Raw genomic sequence first — 21047 nt, 5'->3', positions numbered from 1 at the left:
TCAATTCTTTCCTGCAGCCAAGATGCCACATGAACAAATATATGTTGTGGCTGTAAGTTATGTATTTCAGTTTAGAGGTCAAGCCTGTGGTTATCAGAGTGAGTTGTTAATTTCCCATCTGAAAACGGAAGTACTTAAATAATCAGAAAGGGGGCATAAAAAGATTAAAAATGCACATACTGTACAGCATTGAAGCTGGACAGAAACTGAGTACTGTAACACCAGGAGCCAAATTCATGTCAGGTTACGCAATTATTCTGCATGGAAACAAGTCCTGAGAAACAAAACACTAAGAGGCTTTGCCCTGCAGCACACACTGAAACAAATCACAACGTTGCAGGCCCTGCGTTACAGGGCAAAGACGGATGGAAGGCTTACTGTATGAAATTACATGAAACTCTTATGTCATCAAAGTTGGCTCTCCAAGAACATTGTGTAATGGGTAAACAGGGTGATTTATCAGAATTGGGACTGAGGGTGACATGGTCCTTCAGAAGGGTTTAGTTGAGTAGACAGAACCACATCTGGGTGTTTCCAGATGATTCGAGCTGCTGAAGAGCCACAATGCAAAGAAGTTCTAGATAAAGTGGCTTGGTTTTGAAGATGTTTTGATTTTTTAAGTGAGCTAGATTGTAGTTATTAAAAAACATTGAACATTGAGGAAAGTACCACCCCAAGAAGTCAGGGAAAAAAAAAAAAAAATTGTAGAGAAGTCTGAAACTTCTGGGGTTAATTATTTATCCAGCTTTCTGAAACTTAAACCCTGATAATGTGGAGTTTTACATTCTGACTCTAGCTGAGTTCTGATTTATCCTACTTTCTTGACGGGGACCTGGCTGTAAGTTTCCCCCCATAATATTATTCAAATCTAGTTTTAACTCACTCTGCTACCCACATCTGCGCTAAGATCCTACTCTGGAGAACGAATGCTTATAGCACAAAAGATGGAAATATAGAAGTAACTAGAAAATGTCAAACTAAGAACTAGTACTTAATTACTATTTTTTAAATCTTTTTGTAGATTGTCCTTATGGCTTTTAACATATTTTAACCAATATCATATATTTCCCTTGCCATTGGACACCATGAAAGACTGACCGCAGTGCTAACATTGCTTCTCTGCTGCATCACAATCCCTGACACAATACCAAACAAATACCACATGACAGATCCTGTCCCCTCATGCCTTGAAACAAAAACGGCTGACAGCCTTAATGAATCTAAATATTGGTTGCCATATCAGCCCAGTTTTACTTATCAGAGGGATACCAATTCATCTAGAAAATACTAACATGATATAATACTGATATTATTGCTAAGATATTGTGCATCTTGTGCATGTTTTCTTCAGCAGAGGATATAGAGCTGAGCATTACTGATGGTGATAGAATGTGCAGATTTATGAGAATGAAGAACACTAATGATGGACTGGATGATGGAAAGAAGCTTATTGGCATCTTTGGTCTCATTAAGGCTAATTGTTACTATTACAGTGAATTATGTGAACAAGTAGTAAAATAAAGAAAGTAAACTAGACTTAATATCTGTAAATCGCTCAAATATTAAATTGCCAAGAATGCAATTTAGACATGTTTAAAAATGATTTGGACATTGGACAGCTAAACATTTAGTTAGGAGCCTTCTTCCTTAGGTGCCTCCTAAGGAAAGGCTCTGATTTTCTGTGGATTGGACAAATTTAAAAAAATCCAAACCTGTATATATAGTGGATATGTGTTTTAATTTCATTGATGCTAAATTGTATTCTCTACATTTCTCAGTGGTAAAATGTTAGAATAAATCATACCGTCTCTGAACAATCCTATATAACAGTGTAAGTATTACACTGTTGCGTAGGAAAATGTCCACATTATCATTATTTTTTTTACCTTGCAATGCTGTATTCAACCTACTTCCATTACAATAAGCATTAAAAACTGAGGTTAAAATGCAGTATATAAAACATTTTATCTTAAGTTATTATAAGCTGCAATAATATTTGACCACAAGAGGGCAGTGGAGGCAACACATGCGCTAAAGTTTATCTGACTAACAAATTCAAACGTTAAGCAATTATAATATCTATACACAACTTCTTCAAGGTTTTTGCCCTCTTGAAATACAGCATTTTACATCTCAGGTACATGTTTTAAAAAAGATTAAAGATTATATCTGTCATGTGATAAGAGTTTTATTAGTAAAAGATGTTCAGTTGTAAAAGATAAACAATTCTAATTATATTAAAGAGGAAGCTTTAGTTATTTAAACCAAACATTTAAAGTCACACAACATAGAAAATGTAGTAGAATATCCTTAAAAAGTGAAATCATAAAGTTAGAAAATAATGTTCTTTGACTTCATTTATGTAGCAACAAAAAAAAAAAATGTATACATGCTTTAACTGGCTGTTTCGCAACAAATATTTTAGTCATATTTGAGGATAAAAGAAAGAAAATATTGTTTTAGTAGAAAATATTGAGTGAACACATGACACTCATTCACATCAAGTTTTGTGAGTCAGTCGCACATGAGGCAATCAAAGAGACAACTAGGGAGACATCTTAGTGTTTCTAATGTCAAGGCTTGTTAAGGCATGATTTATGCCAGTAAAGCCTCTCTCTTTGTGAGAGCACTTATTTGTTCAAGATATTTTAATGTGACAGTTTAACTGACAGCAGATGATTTTTCAGTTAGCGTGGGAAACCCATGTGATCAACACTATCTTTCAACATAGGGAACTGATCTAGATTACATAGTTTTTGTGTGAAAATTCCTGAGCATTAATTATGTATGCCTCACAGTTAGTTATATCCTTTATTTTTCTGACTTATATGTGAGGAAAATTTAAATAGAGGAATAAAAAACAAATATATTGAAAATTTTGAAGTTGCCAGGTTACATCTGAATTCGAAAAAGATTTTGAATATATAACCTTTGTGATTGACAAAGAATATTTCCATGTGCCACACTGTTATCTGAGCCTGATTGTGTGAATGCCATTTCAAGTGACCACTGCATCACTGCAAGGCATAGCTTATGTGTATGTAAGAAGAGGTGTGGAGACGGACGGAAAATCCAGTTCAACCACAGGAATGTCTCTGAAATATGTGCATAGGGTTCCATTCGGCCCCTGTGAGCAGACTGACAAAGTTCTTTCATTGACGCCTTTCAAATACAGCAAAAGGGTGTGAAGAGAGGGCTAACGCAGAGCAGTGGGGGGAACACATCCGATACAAATTTGAACTTTGGTTGTAAATATGACTGGGAAAGTATGCAGATAGGTACCAAAGATTCCCAGATTCTTTATGTTCCTATATCTTGCTTTTTTAAGCCTTCCAAAATCAACTAAATACAAATATGAGACATTATCCTAGGCACTACAGAGTATCCATTTATTGTTTTCTGGTGTTATTTTTCCAACACAAAAAAATGACAATTGCCTTCGCTATGATGCTACCTCTCCCCATGTGGGTTTTGCTCAATTTATGGTGTCACCCTAGTGCACATTGTAACAACTATGTATATATATATATATATATAAAAACACATGACACATTGTGATTGAAATCTTAATGAACATTATTACAGATTTATAATTAGCTAACTCCATATTGATTCACTTGAGCCCTGTCCTCTCCATCAAGGGGTTTTACTATAAGAAGTTTTATAGTGCTGTCAGTGCTTTGCAACTGCTTAAAAATATTCATGTTAAGTTACTATTAAAAAGTGTAAATTCACTTGGCTGTTTGCTGAAGTCATAGCTGCAAGTAATTTAGGGCATGTCTCTACTAGCTTATACAGAAATGTGTGCCTGTTCTTCAGTACAAAACTGCTAAATTTCAGTCGGATGAGATGGATAGTATCTGTGAATGTTTTTGCCTCTGTTCTTACAGGAATGTATGTTTTGATCCATTTGGACAATTATCTTTCTGGAAGGTCACCTTTGCACTGCTCATAAGGTTTTTACATCCTCTGACGGATTTTACACATTGCCCCGTGTTTTTGCAGCATCTATCTTTTAATCAACTTTGACCAGGCTCATCTTCCCAGCTAAAGAAAAGCATTTCCACAACATAAGTGTATTACAATTATGTTTCACTGCAGGGACGGCATGCTATAATCCTCTTTAACCCCCTGAACCAGAACCTCACTTCTACACACATCTAATGATTAAAAAAATGCACCTATAGGAGAGGTTGCCAGGCAGACCAGGGAATGTGTTGGGGGTAAGTGCTTAGCATGGTCTGGATTTTCAATTGAAAGATGAGATGCTAAGCTAGTAGGGTTGTCAAAAGTATCAATACTCAAAAAAGTATCGATAGTGAAACGTTGTATCCGGGTACAATACTCGTTTTTAAAAGTATCTATACAGTGCTACCACCAGTGGCACCTAAGCAGTCATTCATCTAAAGTGCAGAATAGAGGAAAATGCACTTTCTGAACACTGTGTGATTGAATAATTCTGTGCACTTTTCAGTTTCAGACTTTTTTTTGTAAGAGGTGCAGCTACTGATAATTATTTTTGTTTCTTAACCGGTTTGGCTAGTGTCATTGTTATGTGTGTAAAGCATAGCCAAGGAAGGAACACTTAATTTCTTTATGAAGCTTGCTTAATATTGTGCACAGCATACAACCTCAAAATATTGTTCTTATTGTTTATTGTATTTATTTATTGTATTTTATTTATTAATGAAAATATTTATGTAGAATTTTGGAGTCTTTGTTTTTATCCTTGTGGTATCGAAAATGGTATCGAGTATCGAATATTTTCCTTAGTATCGATATCGAGTTGAAAAGTTCAACGTGACAACCCTATAAGCTAGTAAATCATTAACCTGAAAATTGAAAGAAAGATTATCCCATTAGAGGGGTGTACCAGACATAGTTGTTTTTATATTCTACAGCAGCTTCTGATGCCAGAGTTTCTCTGTGACATCACAATATATTTTGAGCCAGTAATTATTCACAAAGCATGATCTCAACAAATGTGCAGTAAATTGTCAAATGTATGACATTCAGACAGCCCTATAAGACATCCTTGTGTACAGTTTACTACCCAAAACCAAAAAAAGTCAATTTTGGGGTAAGTTGTTCTTTAAGAGACGACTCACTCAAAATATCTTGTTTTAGAAAAAGATTAGTGGCTCATATTAGATCTTGGTATATTTGCAGATGAACACCTTTTTTCCGTTCTCAAAACATGGATGACAATCAGACCATTCAGAACCATATTAATATATTCTGCCACAAACTTGCTGTAGCACATTAGCATGCATTCCTACCAATCATTAAAATATTAACATTGATTAAAAAAAAATGGGTAAAATGAAAGAGTAGCAACCATCTGTCACCCATGTTTACTGATTAATCCACGGCCAAATAAAATCTATAATTCTTTTATATACTGTATCACCCCTTAATTTTTCTCATACAAATCAGAGGGCACCAAAACCTCCCGTTTGTCTTATGTTACAAACCAGGTGATTACGCTCAATTTTAAGACTAGTATCATCCTATTTCATGCAACTATGGTCATTATAGAAGAGGAATCTTTACCTTGCAAGCAAGATGAATTGTTTGCTGCACAGTTGAGGACAAAATTCAAGGAATTGTTCGCTGTTGCTACTGTATATGCTTGTCTAGTACTGAATGCAAAAAAAACAGATTCAATGCAATCTGCTTGGTTTCTTTAGGTTGGCTTTTTAACCAGTTTAAGTGAAAACTGATCTTGACTGCAATGTTTTTTAACAAGAAGGTAAATACTTCAATTGAAATTTATCTGAATGAGTAGATTTAACTGACTTCTTTAGTAAAGTGCGTAGACATGATACGTGTTGTGACACTTTCTTAAAAAGCTGAATTAAACGGAATTTAAAAAAGCAGTTTGTTCTGCTTAATCGTATCTGCCTAATCACAAGAGGTTGCTCTTGTTAGGAGGCAGATACATTGAAAGAGAAAAAAAAGTAAAAAAAAACATTTGTGCTAAGGGACCAGAAAGTTGCAACACCGACCGACGCTGGAGAATTTTATCTTTGTTTAGCAGGAAAACGCAACTCGCAGTGAAAATTGAAAACACAGGTAACTTCGCACAACAACACAGCTTCTTCCTCCCCCTTAAACTGTCGGAAGGGGCCCCTGTGGTCTGCATACTTTAATAACTCAACTCACATGGTCTCACTCAAGGGAAAACAGTGGAGCACTTAATTACTCCAGGTCTGACTCAAGCCGGGCTGACGTTCGCTGCTTCTCTTGTTAGCCTTTCAGAATGACCCTTGACTTTAGATGAAATTAGGTTCATGCTTGCTTAATTACTGGATTAAAAAAAAAAACTTCAAAATTGTTTAAATCCCATACTATATAATAAGATAAAAATACAATGATAATCAGATAAAACCATAATTTTTATCAATAAAAATCATAATTGTTGTCACATAGGAAAAAAAAGCTGTGTTTATGATTAAAAATATAGTTAACATCAGGATGTAGTGGCAAAAGTTAATTGATAAACTTTTGCATTACAGTTATTTACGATACTTATTCAGCCTAAGAACATCTGTCCTACTATGACTCAATGTGTCTTTTAGCGTTGCTTCCCAAAAAAAAACAAAAAAAAACATACCTTTAGGTCCTATTTGAAAGATATGAATCTTTCCTGCTACTGGAACACCTTCAAAAATCTTATGCTTTCAAAGCGCTGCATAATTAGAGTTTTTTTGAACGCCAAGCTACAGTCAGAAATGATTTCATGTCCTGTCTTAGTGGAGCTTCATACTATGATACCACAGAACCATATTGCAAAGCACCATTACTGCCAATAGACAGAGAATCACTCTCTGCATAAACATGTAGCAACACTGTGTCAAACATTCTGAATGCATTAGATTTTTGAATGATAAGCATCAGTAAAATTGATCTTGCCAATGGCAATAGAAAGTTAATGGGGTTGTTGAATAACAATGGGATGAAAGGCAGAGAGTGCGGGAAATGCTGCAAGATTCAGTTTTTATTTAGACTGTCTTGGTAGAAGTCATATATCTAGATAGTGCATTCATTACTAATAGGTATAGGAGAGAAATATAAAACAAGTTGCTGCTGATTTTCTGTTTTTATGTCATTAATAAAAAAGAGTTCTAAGTAGGAGCAGTATAGAGTTTTATCAGTGACGTCATTCACTATGTGGAAAAGCATGTCTCACAGATGGCCCTTACATTAAACACAAAGACAGAAATGTTGTACCTATTTGTTGCAATGTATTGCTTTCTGCAAATTTGATTAAAATGGGCTCTTCCAGACTATTTTAAAGAACAGTGTATTTTGAAAAACAATTTAATTGTTAAGGGGTTAAATATAAAAGAATAAGCAGGAAATTGGAAGCTGTTCAGCTAAAATGGGCTTAGTCAAAGCCAAAAAACTGGGTGGTAATATCAAGTAGGCCTGTATATTTCCAGAGGAAACCCAAGCAGTTGTGAATTAAATAGCAAAAAGGACTTTGATGGCACAGGATTAGAATTAATACTAGGTCAACGTTGTACAAAGATGGCAGGAAACGGTTTTCAGAAAACAGTTATGCAACTAAAGATCAGTTCACAGACTCCTTGGAAAGCTGAATCTTCTAAATCTGTTTTTTTGAAGAGTAGGGAAATAATGTCAGTTGCCTCCCTTCCTACCATGAATCAAAGAGAACATGTTAGAAAACTGGATTGCATGTTGGAAAGGGCAAAAATATTTGCACATTCATATTATCAGCCCGTACTGGTTTCTAAACTTCATCAGATTACAGCAGTGGAAGTGATATATAGATATTTTCTTCTCAGGACATGTAATCAGAGCACAGAAATGCTTCAAATAATATTTGTATGTTTGCCAATATTATTCATGAGAAAAAGCTTCCCCTGTGGCTGTTTTCAAAGCTAAAGCTAGCTGTTATCTTCAGATAGCCCTAAGCATACAAGACTGACCAGACAAGAAAACATTTTGGATTAAACTTTTTATCCGACTGAGACATAAAGCCTCTTCCAATTTTTTAGCATAATCAGATGTCCAATAGTGCATCAACCTTACCCCCAATGATTTGATATGCATGATGAATTCTGTACTTTAAGCTAAAACTATTTTTTTTAAAGCTTTAACTGCTGAAAAAAGGGACTCACCAAGTATCGCTCATCATCTTTCATCCCTGGGGTTCGAATGAGGTGGTTCTGCTCTCCTCTCCAATCACCAAAGCGACGGAAGAAATAGTTGGAAAGGAAGCGGCTTATTGGATCCCGGATTATGTTGATGTACACAGGCTCCTCTATTCTAAACCTGAAAAAAATAATAAATTAGGTAATTACTTTACCATGTCTGCATCTATAAGCCAAGCCACATTAATAAACAATTCTTTACAGCCTTTTAGCCCGGTGATGCTCCACTGTACCTGGTAAAGTTCAGGAAGTGAACATGTCTTGTATAGAGAAATGGTTGAGGGATCTTGCTGATATTCTTCATTAGATCCACCTGCATAAAGAGGTACATACAGTTAATCAGATTTGTTTGATAAAGCTAAGGTTAACAATTCTTTACTTTATCATCTTTCCTGTTACAGATGATATAATATGATACATATTGTATATGTATATGACTCCATAATGACACTTTGCAGTCAGTCCAAAATAATAAATTGACTAAATTAAGGAGTAATACAGGAAACACTTGTTCAATTTTTATTATCTTTATTGAGGATAATCAACGAGTGAAAAGACAGAAAAAAGAATGCATAGTCAAGAGGAGTCTGTTGGGATTATTTGTGCCATTTTCCCCAAATATAAGGACTTCACTAAATTACTTGTATCATTACATAAAATTATTTGTACCTGCCTTGTGTGGAGAGCCCAACACAATTTCCTAAAGCGGTAAATGGGCATAAAGTCATTTTTCTTTACAATGACTGGTGGAAAACTGAATACTGATTTAAAGAAATCATATACATCATATATTTTTTTTCTCTCAAGCCACTGCACTCTTGAAAATATTGCAAATGATAATTAAGTGTGACTTTTTACTAACAGGTTTCCAAAAATAAATGCTCAAAAGGCACCAAGTTTGTTTTGTTTTTATTTTACACATTAATGAGATTGACTAGCCTGCAATAGTTATGGCAGGTAAGCAAGTCTTGACAATTTTTTTTTGCTTTTGAGTTGCAGAGGGTTAAACCTTCTCAATTAGAGCCAGATGTTAAAAATGTTGACCCTTAAAGCCGAGAGAAAAGCTAATGTGGATGGATATACTAAAGCATAGTTTCCTGATGACGATTTCCTCCAAAACCATAGCAAATCTGTTTAGATTCCTGTTAGGATTTAGTAAACATATTTTTCTTGTATCATCTAAATAGTTACATAATTGACAGTACAGTGGTACTGCATGTAGTCTAAACTACTTTTTGATTAAAATGATTTGAGTAAAGAGGTAAATATAGAAGGAAGGATAGGAAGAAAAAAAACAAATGGATGTACTCCAACAAACTAAGTTGAAATACATGATGTGACCATATTTGCATGCAAGTTTCTCTCACAAATAAACAGATAAACAATCAGCAAAATGTTTGGGTGCTCTAAAGTAAAGAATATTGATCTTACAAGAAAGTTTATGAATTTCTATCAGTCATTAGGATGCAAAAGGTAAATTATTATGCTTGGGCTAGGTCTGTGTAAAAATGAACTGGTAGGATCATATAATAGATTCAAAAATGTAGAAATTGCTAAAAGACAGTCTGTCTTTACTTTGAAACAATCACTTTTTCTATACCAATGTCTTCATTCTTTTGGAATATGTTTCACATTTCATGTCTTCAGTAATTCAAAGAGTGGAAATATTGGGGTTTTCCAGGTCTGCATAGGGAAACAGGCAGGAAACAGCCAAAATACACCATATTAAGTGATCTCTGACCGAGGTCTATCAAAATTGCTTCAAGTACAAGGTCACTCCTCATCTGAACAGCTCCACATTGGAGCTCTTTCTCTTTTCTCAATCAGTAACATATGGGCAAAACCTAGTTTTTCCAGACAGTAAATTGTACCAGAATTGCTTGTCCTACTTTATACCGAAGCCATGAGAATCTGAGGAAAACGCCAACATAAATCTACCCAGCAAATCTCCTAGGTAAAATTTCAACAAAGGCAAAGATGATATTTAGAAGAGGACTTTGTTGAAAACCAGCTCGGACAGAAATCTGGACAAACCTGCAACCCAGAATATAAAAAAGCAACAGGTTGGAAAGAGAACTTGGTGCCCTTAGCATTTGAGTAGCAGGCTTCCATGGTTAACTGCACCAGACAGGAAGCCATTGTAATGTTGCCAGAACTGGTGTAATATGTTTCTGTTAATGGGCACCACTCAGATTTCTGGTTGTAGTGTTCTGAACCAACTGCACCTGGCTTATGCCAACATATAATGGGTTGCAGTGAACCGATGCTGGGCCAATAAAACTGAGCAGTATTTTCAAGGGTCATTCAGTGAAATGAAAGCCGGACTTTTTCTAAAAGGAAGAGACTTCATCACAGATTTACTTGTATATATAATGTGGGAAAAAAACCCAAAAAACTACTGAAAGCAACATTGTTGCTATCCATTGTACCCATTGTTTATACCCCACTGCAGTGGGGTAGGAGGGTGATGGTGGACGGGATGCAGGGCTTCTTTTTTGCTGCAAGTCAACAGTGCTTCTTATTGTGCATTCAATAAAGCACAACTACTAAAGAGTTGGCTGAAATTATCAAAAGTATTTTATTTTTATATTTTTTTAAAGAATTCACAATAGCTCTGATTCAAGCTTGACCTACTACGCAATGCTGTTAAAGGTCAGAGGAGAAACAGGAAAACAATAAATAACCAAAAGGTAGAGATGTATTGAAAATACACACATATTCATCCTGGGCCACACCATTAGTGATCAGCCTGTTGAAAATTACAAATTTTTCTTTTTTTAATTTTTGATCAATTAAGGAAAGTTACTGAGTCCTAAAACGTTGAGCTCAGTGGACATTGGTACTAAGGGGCCAAGACAAGTTAATGATTTTCAATATTAGGAAAGCATTGAAATAATCTTAGATAAAGCACAGATATGTTAGAAGCCATTTAGAAAGAAATCCAAGACATGTCTGGACATGTTGAAAAAATCCATTTGTTCAGGCTCCAAGAGAAAATAAGACTTTCAGGGCAAAATGGTAGGGCTAGATGTTGGAGATCCGGGCAAATGTTTTGTGTTTAGTTCTTTCAAGCCGGCTAGGACCTTGACATGGAAATTAAACTGGTTAAAAAGGTTAAAAAACATCTAAAAGTGTTGAGAATGTCATATCAAATAAAATAATAAAAAATGTCAACATAACTACTTTAATTCGACACAATTTCAGTGTAATATTTAAATTATTTTGTAATGTTTTTCTCATATGTTTCATGTCTTTTGTTTTTCACGGGACAAAATGACAATAATATAAGCAAAATAATACAAATATTAGAAAATATATTGCAATTTTTTTCACATGAATAGTTCAATGTTTAAGTAACGCAAAATAACTTACAATGTTGCGACATTTTTTATTATGCTCCTATTTAAGCAAAAAAGGCCTATTAACACGTCTTGATGTGGTTGTTAAAGGCGAATTGGTGTATTTTACTGTGTACTTATGATACTAACTGTCCTCTAAAAATAATACAACAGCCAGGTCATCAACAAGAGTCAAATTGCTACAATCTTTTAATTTTTTTCTCTCTCAAATCTTTTAAATGGTATAAAAATGAAGCCAAATGTTCAAACAGTTAGCAGTTTCATGAAAAAAATCTAAACTTGCATGAGTATGTTTTGGCTGCTGTTTCATGCATGTCTCTGTGGTTTATCTTCATAAAAATTGTAGAATGCAGACCGACCTCAAACTCAAAGGCAATAAAGCTTGTTCATTTTTATCTTCAACAAGACAAATAACCATTGCCTTAATAAATGATTTCCATATCAAAACATGCATAAAATGCCTCATTAAATAAATGTGTAAATCAACTTCTTGCAAAATTCTTAGCCTGAATCTAATGACGTCTCCAGTCACGTCTGGTCTTAAACACCTGCCTTTATAAATTATGCATCCTAACACCGCAGCGGAAATGGTTTATAAATGAATATGCCTGCAGGTGATTTCTTGTTAAGTTGACAAATCTTTCATAGCATCTTTGCCTCAAGAGGAGAGTAAGGAGAGCAGCAGGGTGTATTGATATGTTAGAACACCTTCAGCAAAGCAGTCCTGTGGAACCGATCTAGGAACTGTGGGTAAGAACAAATGTTGGTACTTACAATGAGACAGGCAGCAGCTGACTAAATGTGTAGAAAGGACACGCTTGTCAAATCATTCCTCCTAACACACATCTAGCATTACTGGAGGAGTCGCATTTTCCTTCTTCATATAGAAGGCCTCAAATGTCAAGAGTATTTTGTTGGAATTAAATGTGATCAACCAATCCTGAGTAGAGCATAGAAGTCAGAAATCTTTTGCAGCCAACAAAGGGTACCAGAAGTTCTCCATCTATTGGTCCATTTCTCTTTACATCTATTTCCCTGCCCCTATAGAAAGAAGCATCATGCTGCCTTTGCTCTGTTTCATGGAGAGGATGGTGGGTTAGTTTTACCTCCACATAGACTTTGTTTTTCCTGGGTGTTCAATATGGTTTGTAACATACTTTAAATGAGAACACTCAACAAAAAGTTTGGACTTGTCTATTTCATAAAGGTGTGGTTAATGGACTTTAAGTCTATAGTTGCCCAGTCAACATATTCCCCCTCCGGAGCGATGGGTATCTGGAGCTCCTTTAGAGTAACTGTGGGTCTCTTGGTCGCTCCTATTGCTATCAATGCAGCCCTGAGGGCCTGGCAGTACTACTGCATTGATACGAAAAATAAGAGGATTTTTAAGGATTCTTATAATCATGGAAAAAATTATGACTGATTTCTGGTTCCAAAGGTATTCTGACTGGTCTAATATTTTTTTCTATGGTTTTATTCTGTCCATATCGAATAAAGGGAGTACATACAAATGCACTTTGTATTTTGTTTTGATTTTTACTTTTAAAAACATTTGATGTCTATGTTTCATCTTCTTTCTTTGTATTTATGCACTACTTTGGGTACGTCTTTCATATAAAATCCAAGAAATATACCATAAAGTTGCCAAGTTGAAAGAATGTTAAAGTTTTTGTCTTTTTGTACAACACGCATCACAATACTTCCTTTCTTCATCAAGCTTCATACCAACAAAAGGATGATATTACTTTTTGCCTTTTCTACATTTAGATCCTTAATTTAAAACACTGAAGTAAAGAGGAAGGATTGGCACAAATTCTGTTTACATTTCCTGCTCTTATACAGGCACCTGTTATGTCATGGCAACACTATTTGGATAGCAACAGCAATATGTACAGGTGCTGGTCATAAAATTAGAATATCATGAAAAAGTAGATTGATTTCAGTAATTCCATTTAAAAAGTGAAACTTGTATATTATATTCATACATTACATACAAACTCATATATTTCAGATGTTTATTTTGTTTAATTTTGATGATTACAAATGACAACAAATGAAAATCTCAAATTCATCATATCAGAAAATTAGAATATTACTGAAGACCAATAAAAACAAAGGATTTATAGAAATGTTGGCCAACTGAAAAGTATGAACATGAAAAGTATGAGCATGTACAGCACTCAGTATTTAGTTGGGCCTCCTTTGGCCTGTATTACTGCAGCAATGCGGCGTGGCATGGAGTCGATCAGTCTGTGGCACTGCTCAGGTGTTATGATAGCCCAGGTTGCTCTAATAGTGGCTTTTAGCTCTTCTGAATTGTTGGGTCTGGTGTATTGCATCTTCTTCTTCACAATACCCCATAGATTTTCTATGGGGTTAAGGTCAGGAGAGTTTGCTGGCCAATTAAGAACAGGGATACCATGGTCCTTCAACCAGGTACTGGTAGCTTTGGCACTGTGTGCAGGTGCCAAGTCCTGTTGGAAAATGAAATCTGCATCTCCAAAAAGTTGGTCAGCTGCAGGAAGCATGAAGTGCTCTAAAACTTCCTGGTATGTGGCTGCGTTGACCCTGGACCTCAGAAAACACAATGGACCAACACCAGCAGATGACATGGCACCCCAAACCATCACTGACTGTGGAAACTTTACACTGGACTTCAAGCAACGTGGATGAAGTGCCTCTCTTCTTTTCCTCCAGACTCTGGGACCTTGATTTCCAAAGGAAATGCAAAATTTACTTTCATCAGAGAACATGACTTTGGACCACTCACCAGCAGTCCAGTCCTGTTTCTCTTTAGCCCAGGCAAGACGCTTCTGACGCTGTCTGTGGTTCAAGAGTGGCTTGACACAAGGAATGCGACAGCAGAAACCCATGTCTTTCATACGTCTGTGTGTGGTGGTTCTTGAAGCACTCACTCCAGCTGCAGTCCACTCTTTGTGAATCTCCCCCACATTTTTGAATGGGTTTTGTTTCACAATCCTCTCCAGGGTGCGGTTATCTCTCTTGCTTGTACACTTTTTTCGACCACATCTTTTCCTTCCCTTCGCCTCTCTATTAATGTGCTTGGACACTGAGCTCTGTGAACAGCCAGCCTCTTTAGCGATGACCTTTTGTGTCTTGCCCTCCTTGTGCAAGGTGTCGATGGTCGTCTTTTGGACAACTGTCAAGTCAGCAGTCTTCCCCATGATTGTGTAGCCTATAGAACTAGACTGAAAGACCATTTAAAGGCTTTTGCAGGTGGTTTGAGTTAATTAGCTGATTAGAGTGTGGCACCAGGGGCCATCAATTTTGAACCTTTTCACAATATTCTAATTTTCTGATATGATGAATTTGAGATTTTCATTTGTTGTCATTTGTAATCATCAAAATTAAACAAAATAAACATCTGAAATATATGAGTTTGTATGTAATGTATGAATATAATATACAAGTTTCACTTTTTAAATGGAATTACTGAAATCAATCTACTTTTTCATGATATTCTAATTTTATGACCAGCACCTGTATACTTGCTTATGCACCGAAGGCAGTTAATGAGAGGCTCCAGTCAGATTCAGGCTTCATACTCTCCCTCTATTCTATAAAGCCAGTACATTTCCACTCACTCTGTTTCCACGCTTTATGGATCTATTCTGCCATAAACCATAAAGTAACACTTTTACTAGAGCTATAGAATATATTTTGTAGCATTTGTCCATCTTCTGTTCAGCAATTCAGTTTATTTTATTGCTTTTGAGGAATAGAAAAAAAATTGCTGCTTTTTTTTCTAAGCCCTGTTCATCTTAGGTTTGACACAGAGTGCTTTGGCACATCTAGTAGTTAATGTGAAAGTGTGTGTTTTTGCTGGCCCACCCTCTAGTTTGTCTGTCTGACAAGAACCCCCCCTTCTAATTTCCCAGGAACAGCATAAGAGAGAAAGTGAAGAATTCCAAGCATACCTGCACTTCCCCCTTCTAATTGAGTGCGAGTGGTATCTTTACGGGGCTCATCAGAGCAACAAAAAAGGAGCTACGATTACAAGGTCTTGACTGTTGTCTTAAGTTCCCTGAGCTCAACTTCAAAATAAATGTTAGTGTCATAATTTTAAAGATTAAAACAAGATAAATCTTAATACATTCACTTGCAAACTCATTAAACATTTTTATATATTTATTGTATTTTTACAAACACTAGATCAAACATTGCATACTGTTTTTATCTGACATAGAAACTAGAGAATACATGCATAATTGAATAATTTCTATTTGTTCAAAGTTTTCTACTAATAAAAATCTTTACAGTACGGTTAGGGTTTGTTTTTTTCCTTTTATTGCAATTTGTTTAAGATATTCATACAGTTTTCAGCTATAGAGACTCACATTTTTGTTTATTCCTCTTTGCAAAATTACGCAGGTTTATTTAGCTTTCCATCTGAATAGTTAACCTCATCACAATTCTGCAAGTACTTTTTCACTTTTCATCAAGGTTTTTGTTGATTTAACTTCTTTTTTTCCCACAGCTTGTAGACATCACAATGCTTCACTGTACAGATGGTGCATTAATGGGATACATAATATTAGCCCTACTCTTCCTTGAAACAATGCGTTTGTTTATACAGTAATAATTGGATACTCTTTTTAAAATGTTTAGCACCTTTAACTTAAGTTAGGTTTGCTAGATACAATCCTAGAATATTTGAGGCTATACTATTAAAAAGTTTAAGGTGTATGGATAATTTGGTAATGCTTCATACTGAAGGAAAGCACTCATCATACTTTAATAACTAGATGATGGGAAAGTTAATGTCCTGACTTGTGCACTGACATGGGATTTGAGTCAACAACATCCAGTTACTGCTATGAAGATCTATGTCTCACTATGCCTGCAGAGCATATATTTGCTGATTATTCTGAATAACGGGTAGAAAGCCAGCTCACAGATTAATGCACAACAGCTGTCTTTTTGTTTCTAGTTGCTTTAAATTCAGCTTTTTTTTTTTCTTCCAGTAAATGTCATTACTTTGGCTTTAACTAACCCTGCATCCTGGGAACCCAGAGGGAGTCATGAATCTCTTAACCACACAGCTTGAAATCAAAGGGTGATACAAAAAAACCAACAAAGAATACATTAATTATCTGCCTTTACTCAAAAGATATCAACCTTGTTTAAACTTGCTACCATTCTGCTCAGAGCGCCAGCAGGAAGACCATCAAAAAAAAGGGCGCTGATGAGCCAGAACCTCAGCCAATGAGGACAGGAGTTCTAAAGTTAGACGATGTGTGTCTGCATCAGCATAAGTCAATATTCACCAAAGCACTCAGGCAAATAAACACACAGTGACTGAGGCGTCTTTTGCGGGATTGTAAACAAGCATTAAACAGACTCATTATGACATGAGGAAGTGTTCAGAGAAAACTGATCATATTTCTGCAAAAAAATATTACAAAAATACAAAACACTGATACATGACTAAGTTGGTGTCTCATAAGTAGTTCTCTAAAAGGGATTATGTAACTGGAAAATTACCCCATATCGCTCACAGCATGGATACTGTTAAAACTCACTGATTCTATTTGGCTAATTCAGTTTTCTTAAGTAAAACCTCTGAGTCAGCTGCCACAGTAACTGGTAGTATGACTCAAATTAACAAACAGCACAGTGTTAATAAGACTCACATAAAATGCATGCTCCAGAATTCCAAAAATATACCTTCTGATGGAATCTTAATTTTATATTATTATTCTTTCTTCACAACAGTTAAAACAGACTCCTTTTAAATTGAAATAATTAAATTCATTTGGCGGTATGGCCATAAACTTCTCCATATTGTTTGAGAATACAACATGAATTTGAAGGGTATGCAAGCAGATACAGATGTAAATGTAAATATTGGTTGCTTAAAATTTAATTTTCCACATATTAAACGTTTAAGAGTGGGCATGAAGTGAACCGACAATATTTTAAATTAAAGTAAAAATGTAATCTTGGTTGTTCTAGAAATACAAATGCAGTTGGTGTGTTGTGCCATGTAGGAACTTAAAGAAAAACTGGATGCATTAATATGAAAAAAGAGAGATACCTTCATGCTCTAAGTTCAAAATACTCACCTACTTAATAATGGACGGATGGAAACATCTTTAATGTAGAGGAGCAGTGTAATCATGTAATCAAACTTAGTTTACTCAATTGTTTCTTCATTGTAACACTGCCTCTTTTGTGTCTTTTTATGCAAAACCAAAAGTATTTACTTTCCCTTAAATGGTTCCATATTTGTTGGAGAAATTAATTTGTAGGTTAAGCAGCAGAGTAGATGTTAGGGGTTTTTGCCCATAAAAAAAAACAAAAACTTTTTGAATCTCCTCTGCCAAGACCAAATCGCTTATTATACCAATGGTTGCAGTTTGGAGCAGACAAATTATTGGAAAGAAAATCACAATACTATTTGTCCAAGTGAAATCTCTCCCCTAAAGCACATTTGAGTTCTTATAAAACTGTCTGGTCAAATAAGTGTAAGCTGTTGTTTTGGCACTCTGTATCCGTGTTTGAGACCAGTGATTGTTCTTGCATGGATATTTTTTTGGAGCAAGAAAATTCTTCCAAACCTAACCAATAAAAATGTAGGACATGACCTTAATAGTGAGGTGTTATAAAAAATATACCCTAGTCCAAAACAAAGCATACAAATAGCCTCCCTATTCACAGCAAGATGCAGGTGGCAACAACCTTCTATTCACAACACATGCAATAGTAAACTTCCAGATAGCTTCTCTTTATTAATTAGGGCTTCAAAACTTCCCGCTTCTACTGGTGACCTACATGTATATGTATTATCGCAATCATAGTAACATATACAAATCTGTATATTCAAGTAGTTGTAGCAATTTGGGAAAAAAATTTAACACTTAAAAGATCCAAAAAGACAAACTAACATATGCTGGTGTGAAGTTGGTTTCATTGTCCTATGTTGTTACTGACAATACCAAAGTGTGTTTAATTAATTACTCTATCAGAATTAAAATCTTCCCAAAACCAAAAATGAACATAATTACCCTCACTGTGTCAAAAAAAGTGACTGTGGCCAAATTGGTTGAGCCAAAGTCTTAAGACTTGTAGTTTGTAGATTTGATTCCATCGTTTGCCTGTTAAATGTGGATAATCCCCTGGGCAAAGGAGTACGTTTATGATTGTGATTAGAAGGGTGTCAAAAGCAGATTGAGATGTTAATTGGGCTCAATACGGTGCAAGCAAATAAAGTACTACATAAATTATGGCCATTAAGTCTTCAGTCAGCAATACTAAACATATCATTTTGACAAAAAAACTTCTCAGACCAAAATGTCCTAAAACACAAAAAGCTGCATTCTATGAATGTGTAGCAACACATGTTTGCATATTATGGTAAATGGCCTGTACTTATAAAGCACTTTTTCAATCAGGAGACTTGACCAAAACGCTTTACACTACACTGCACACAGTGATGGTGGCAAGCTATATTGTAGCCACAGATGCCCTGGGGCTCACTGACAGAAATGAGGCACTCGCGCCACCGGGCTGGTGCAGGGGAAGTTTGTTGCCCAAGGAAACAATGACACTGAAAGCCGGAGCTCGAACGGACAACCCTCCGATTGCATGGCAAACTCCTGCACCTGACGCCACACTCGCCACATACATTATTCATCAAAATGCTTAAGAATTTTTAAATACTTGGTTATGATTACTGCAGCAAAAGCTTATTCAATCAAATCTAATAAAAAAAAAAGAAAGATGGAATTGTAGTGTTGAAACATAGCTTCAATTATTTTATTACAGATTTCAATAACAGTTTACTATGTGTTTTAAAAAAAATCCCTTTCATTGAATATTTACATATCTCACCTGTTCATGTTTTGTGAGGCGTGTCTTATTGTGGATGTCAGAAGAGACTAGGTTAAAATTATGTTTCTCTGCCAACAGCCTCAGTAAAATCACCACTGTTCGGCTGCCGCACTTCCCCACGCGGTTATACACCACCTGGCTGGGAAACGGGAGTACCTGTAGATACACATAGAAAAAAAGACAAACATAAAGACTGAGACTAAGAAAATACACAATCAAAATCACATTTAATGTATGCACTGGAAATTGTTTTGAGTAATCTTCCATTTAGAAAAAAAGGTGCTGATTCAAAAAGAGTTGAATGAGTCATATGTTACTGACTTTTAAACACAGTCAGTTTTCTTATTCACATGGCTTATTACCGTTTTTAAACTGAGTATGAAGATACACTGGAAGTGAAACTGACAACTCTACGTTACTCACACACACAGCCAGTATAACACCCATCATGACTCACCAACTAAACAAAAGATATATTATAAGATAATCATAAATTAAAAAAGGTGTTTAGTTCTGCTTTAAAGAAGAAATATGCACATGTCAAACATGACAGTCTAGCTCAAATGCACAAATCAACACAAAATAATGACAAATAAATATAGAATAAGTCCTGCAGATTTTTAATAGTAGTTTACTTTATGATTACATTCCTGAGGCTTTTTAACAATTTTTGAGGACAAACTGGGACAGAGATTTCTAAAATAACTTTTTGAAGTATAGGAGTTTTACAAAAGTTAGAGCAGCCACTAATATACCATTTTTAAAACTCTGATAAAGTTTAAATCCTAACCACCCCAGTCATGAAATATTCAGTGACTAAAACATTTTAGTTTCTAAGATCACGTCCGAGACCTGGCTTATCAAATGATTTATGCACAACATACTCATGAAACTACGCACTTTTTTAGCACATATTTCATGTCTTTCAATGACAGAATTGATCAAGTTTAACAGTGAATATTTGACAAATTATTTTGCAGAACTTACAGAGAAAGTTTAGCCTCCCTAGTATGCATAAGCAATCACCACTGATGGGCATTGACTATAAGAGTATCAACGTATTACAAATTGCTTAAGCAAAAGAACATCATTGTTCAGAGGCTGTAAAAAAGCCCTGAATTAGTCTTAGAATGTCAGTGGGCAATCATGAAAGTTGTAAGGAAGAGATTCCAATAAAACAACTCAGTCATAGCAGTTCTCTCAAGGAAATGGGCCAGAATTCTGGTGAACTCTTGTCAGACACATTTGTAAAGATATACAACATATTTGAAGTCCGATTTTAAGGACAACCTCAAAAAATTGTAAAGTATAGTAAATGCAGTGTTTATGTAGCCTGGGTGCCAGTCAGAACTTAGCCCCGCCCACAAGGTTTGAGTTCGGGGAAGTTCGGTCTGGCTCTGCTCCATAGTAGCGCGAGTATTAAAGCCCACTGTCAGGCGATCCAATCAAATTGTCAGGGCGGACTTTATACGATGATGGACAGATGATCAAGAGTAACGTAATCAACCACGTGACCAAAGCGCGCTTGGGCGACAACAATAATGGCTGCCGCTGGAGAGTTTGGGTGAGTAGATTCTGCTATTAGGTCTGTTCTAGAAGATATCGACAGCAAATTAATTTTAAAAGAGGAACAGAGAAACGCGAAACTGCACGC

The 21047-nt window shown here is 35.6% G+C and overlaps 1 protein-coding gene across 2 annotated transcripts in view; it reads right to left on the bottom strand.

The window, feature by feature from the left end:
• Positions 1-21047, bottom strand: part of usta (uronyl 2-sulfotransferase a) — a 63141-nt gene that overhangs the window by 3282 nt on the left and 38812 nt on the right. For both annotated transcript variants that reach the window (XM_038304194.1, XM_038304195.1), the window contains 3 exons: positions 19394-19549; positions 8414-8493; positions 8148-8301 (listed from right to left, as the gene is read on the bottom strand). In XM_038304194.1, coding sequence (XP_038160122.1) covers positions 8148-8301; positions 8414-8493; positions 19394-19549 — 390 coding nt within the window. The remainder of the gene's footprint in view (positions 1-8147; positions 8302-8413; positions 8494-19393; positions 19550-21047) is intronic.

This window comes from Cyprinodon tularosa, unplaced genomic scaffold, assembly GCF_016077235.1.
Source record: "Cyprinodon tularosa strain WSP-4 unplaced genomic scaffold, ASM1607723v1 ctg528, whole genome shotgun sequence".
Classification (NCBI taxonomy): domain Eukaryota; kingdom Metazoa; phylum Chordata; class Actinopteri; order Cyprinodontiformes; family Cyprinodontidae; genus Cyprinodon; species Cyprinodon tularosa.
Note: the sequence above shows the minus strand (reverse complement) of the source record. Positions and strands in the feature narration are given on the sequence as shown.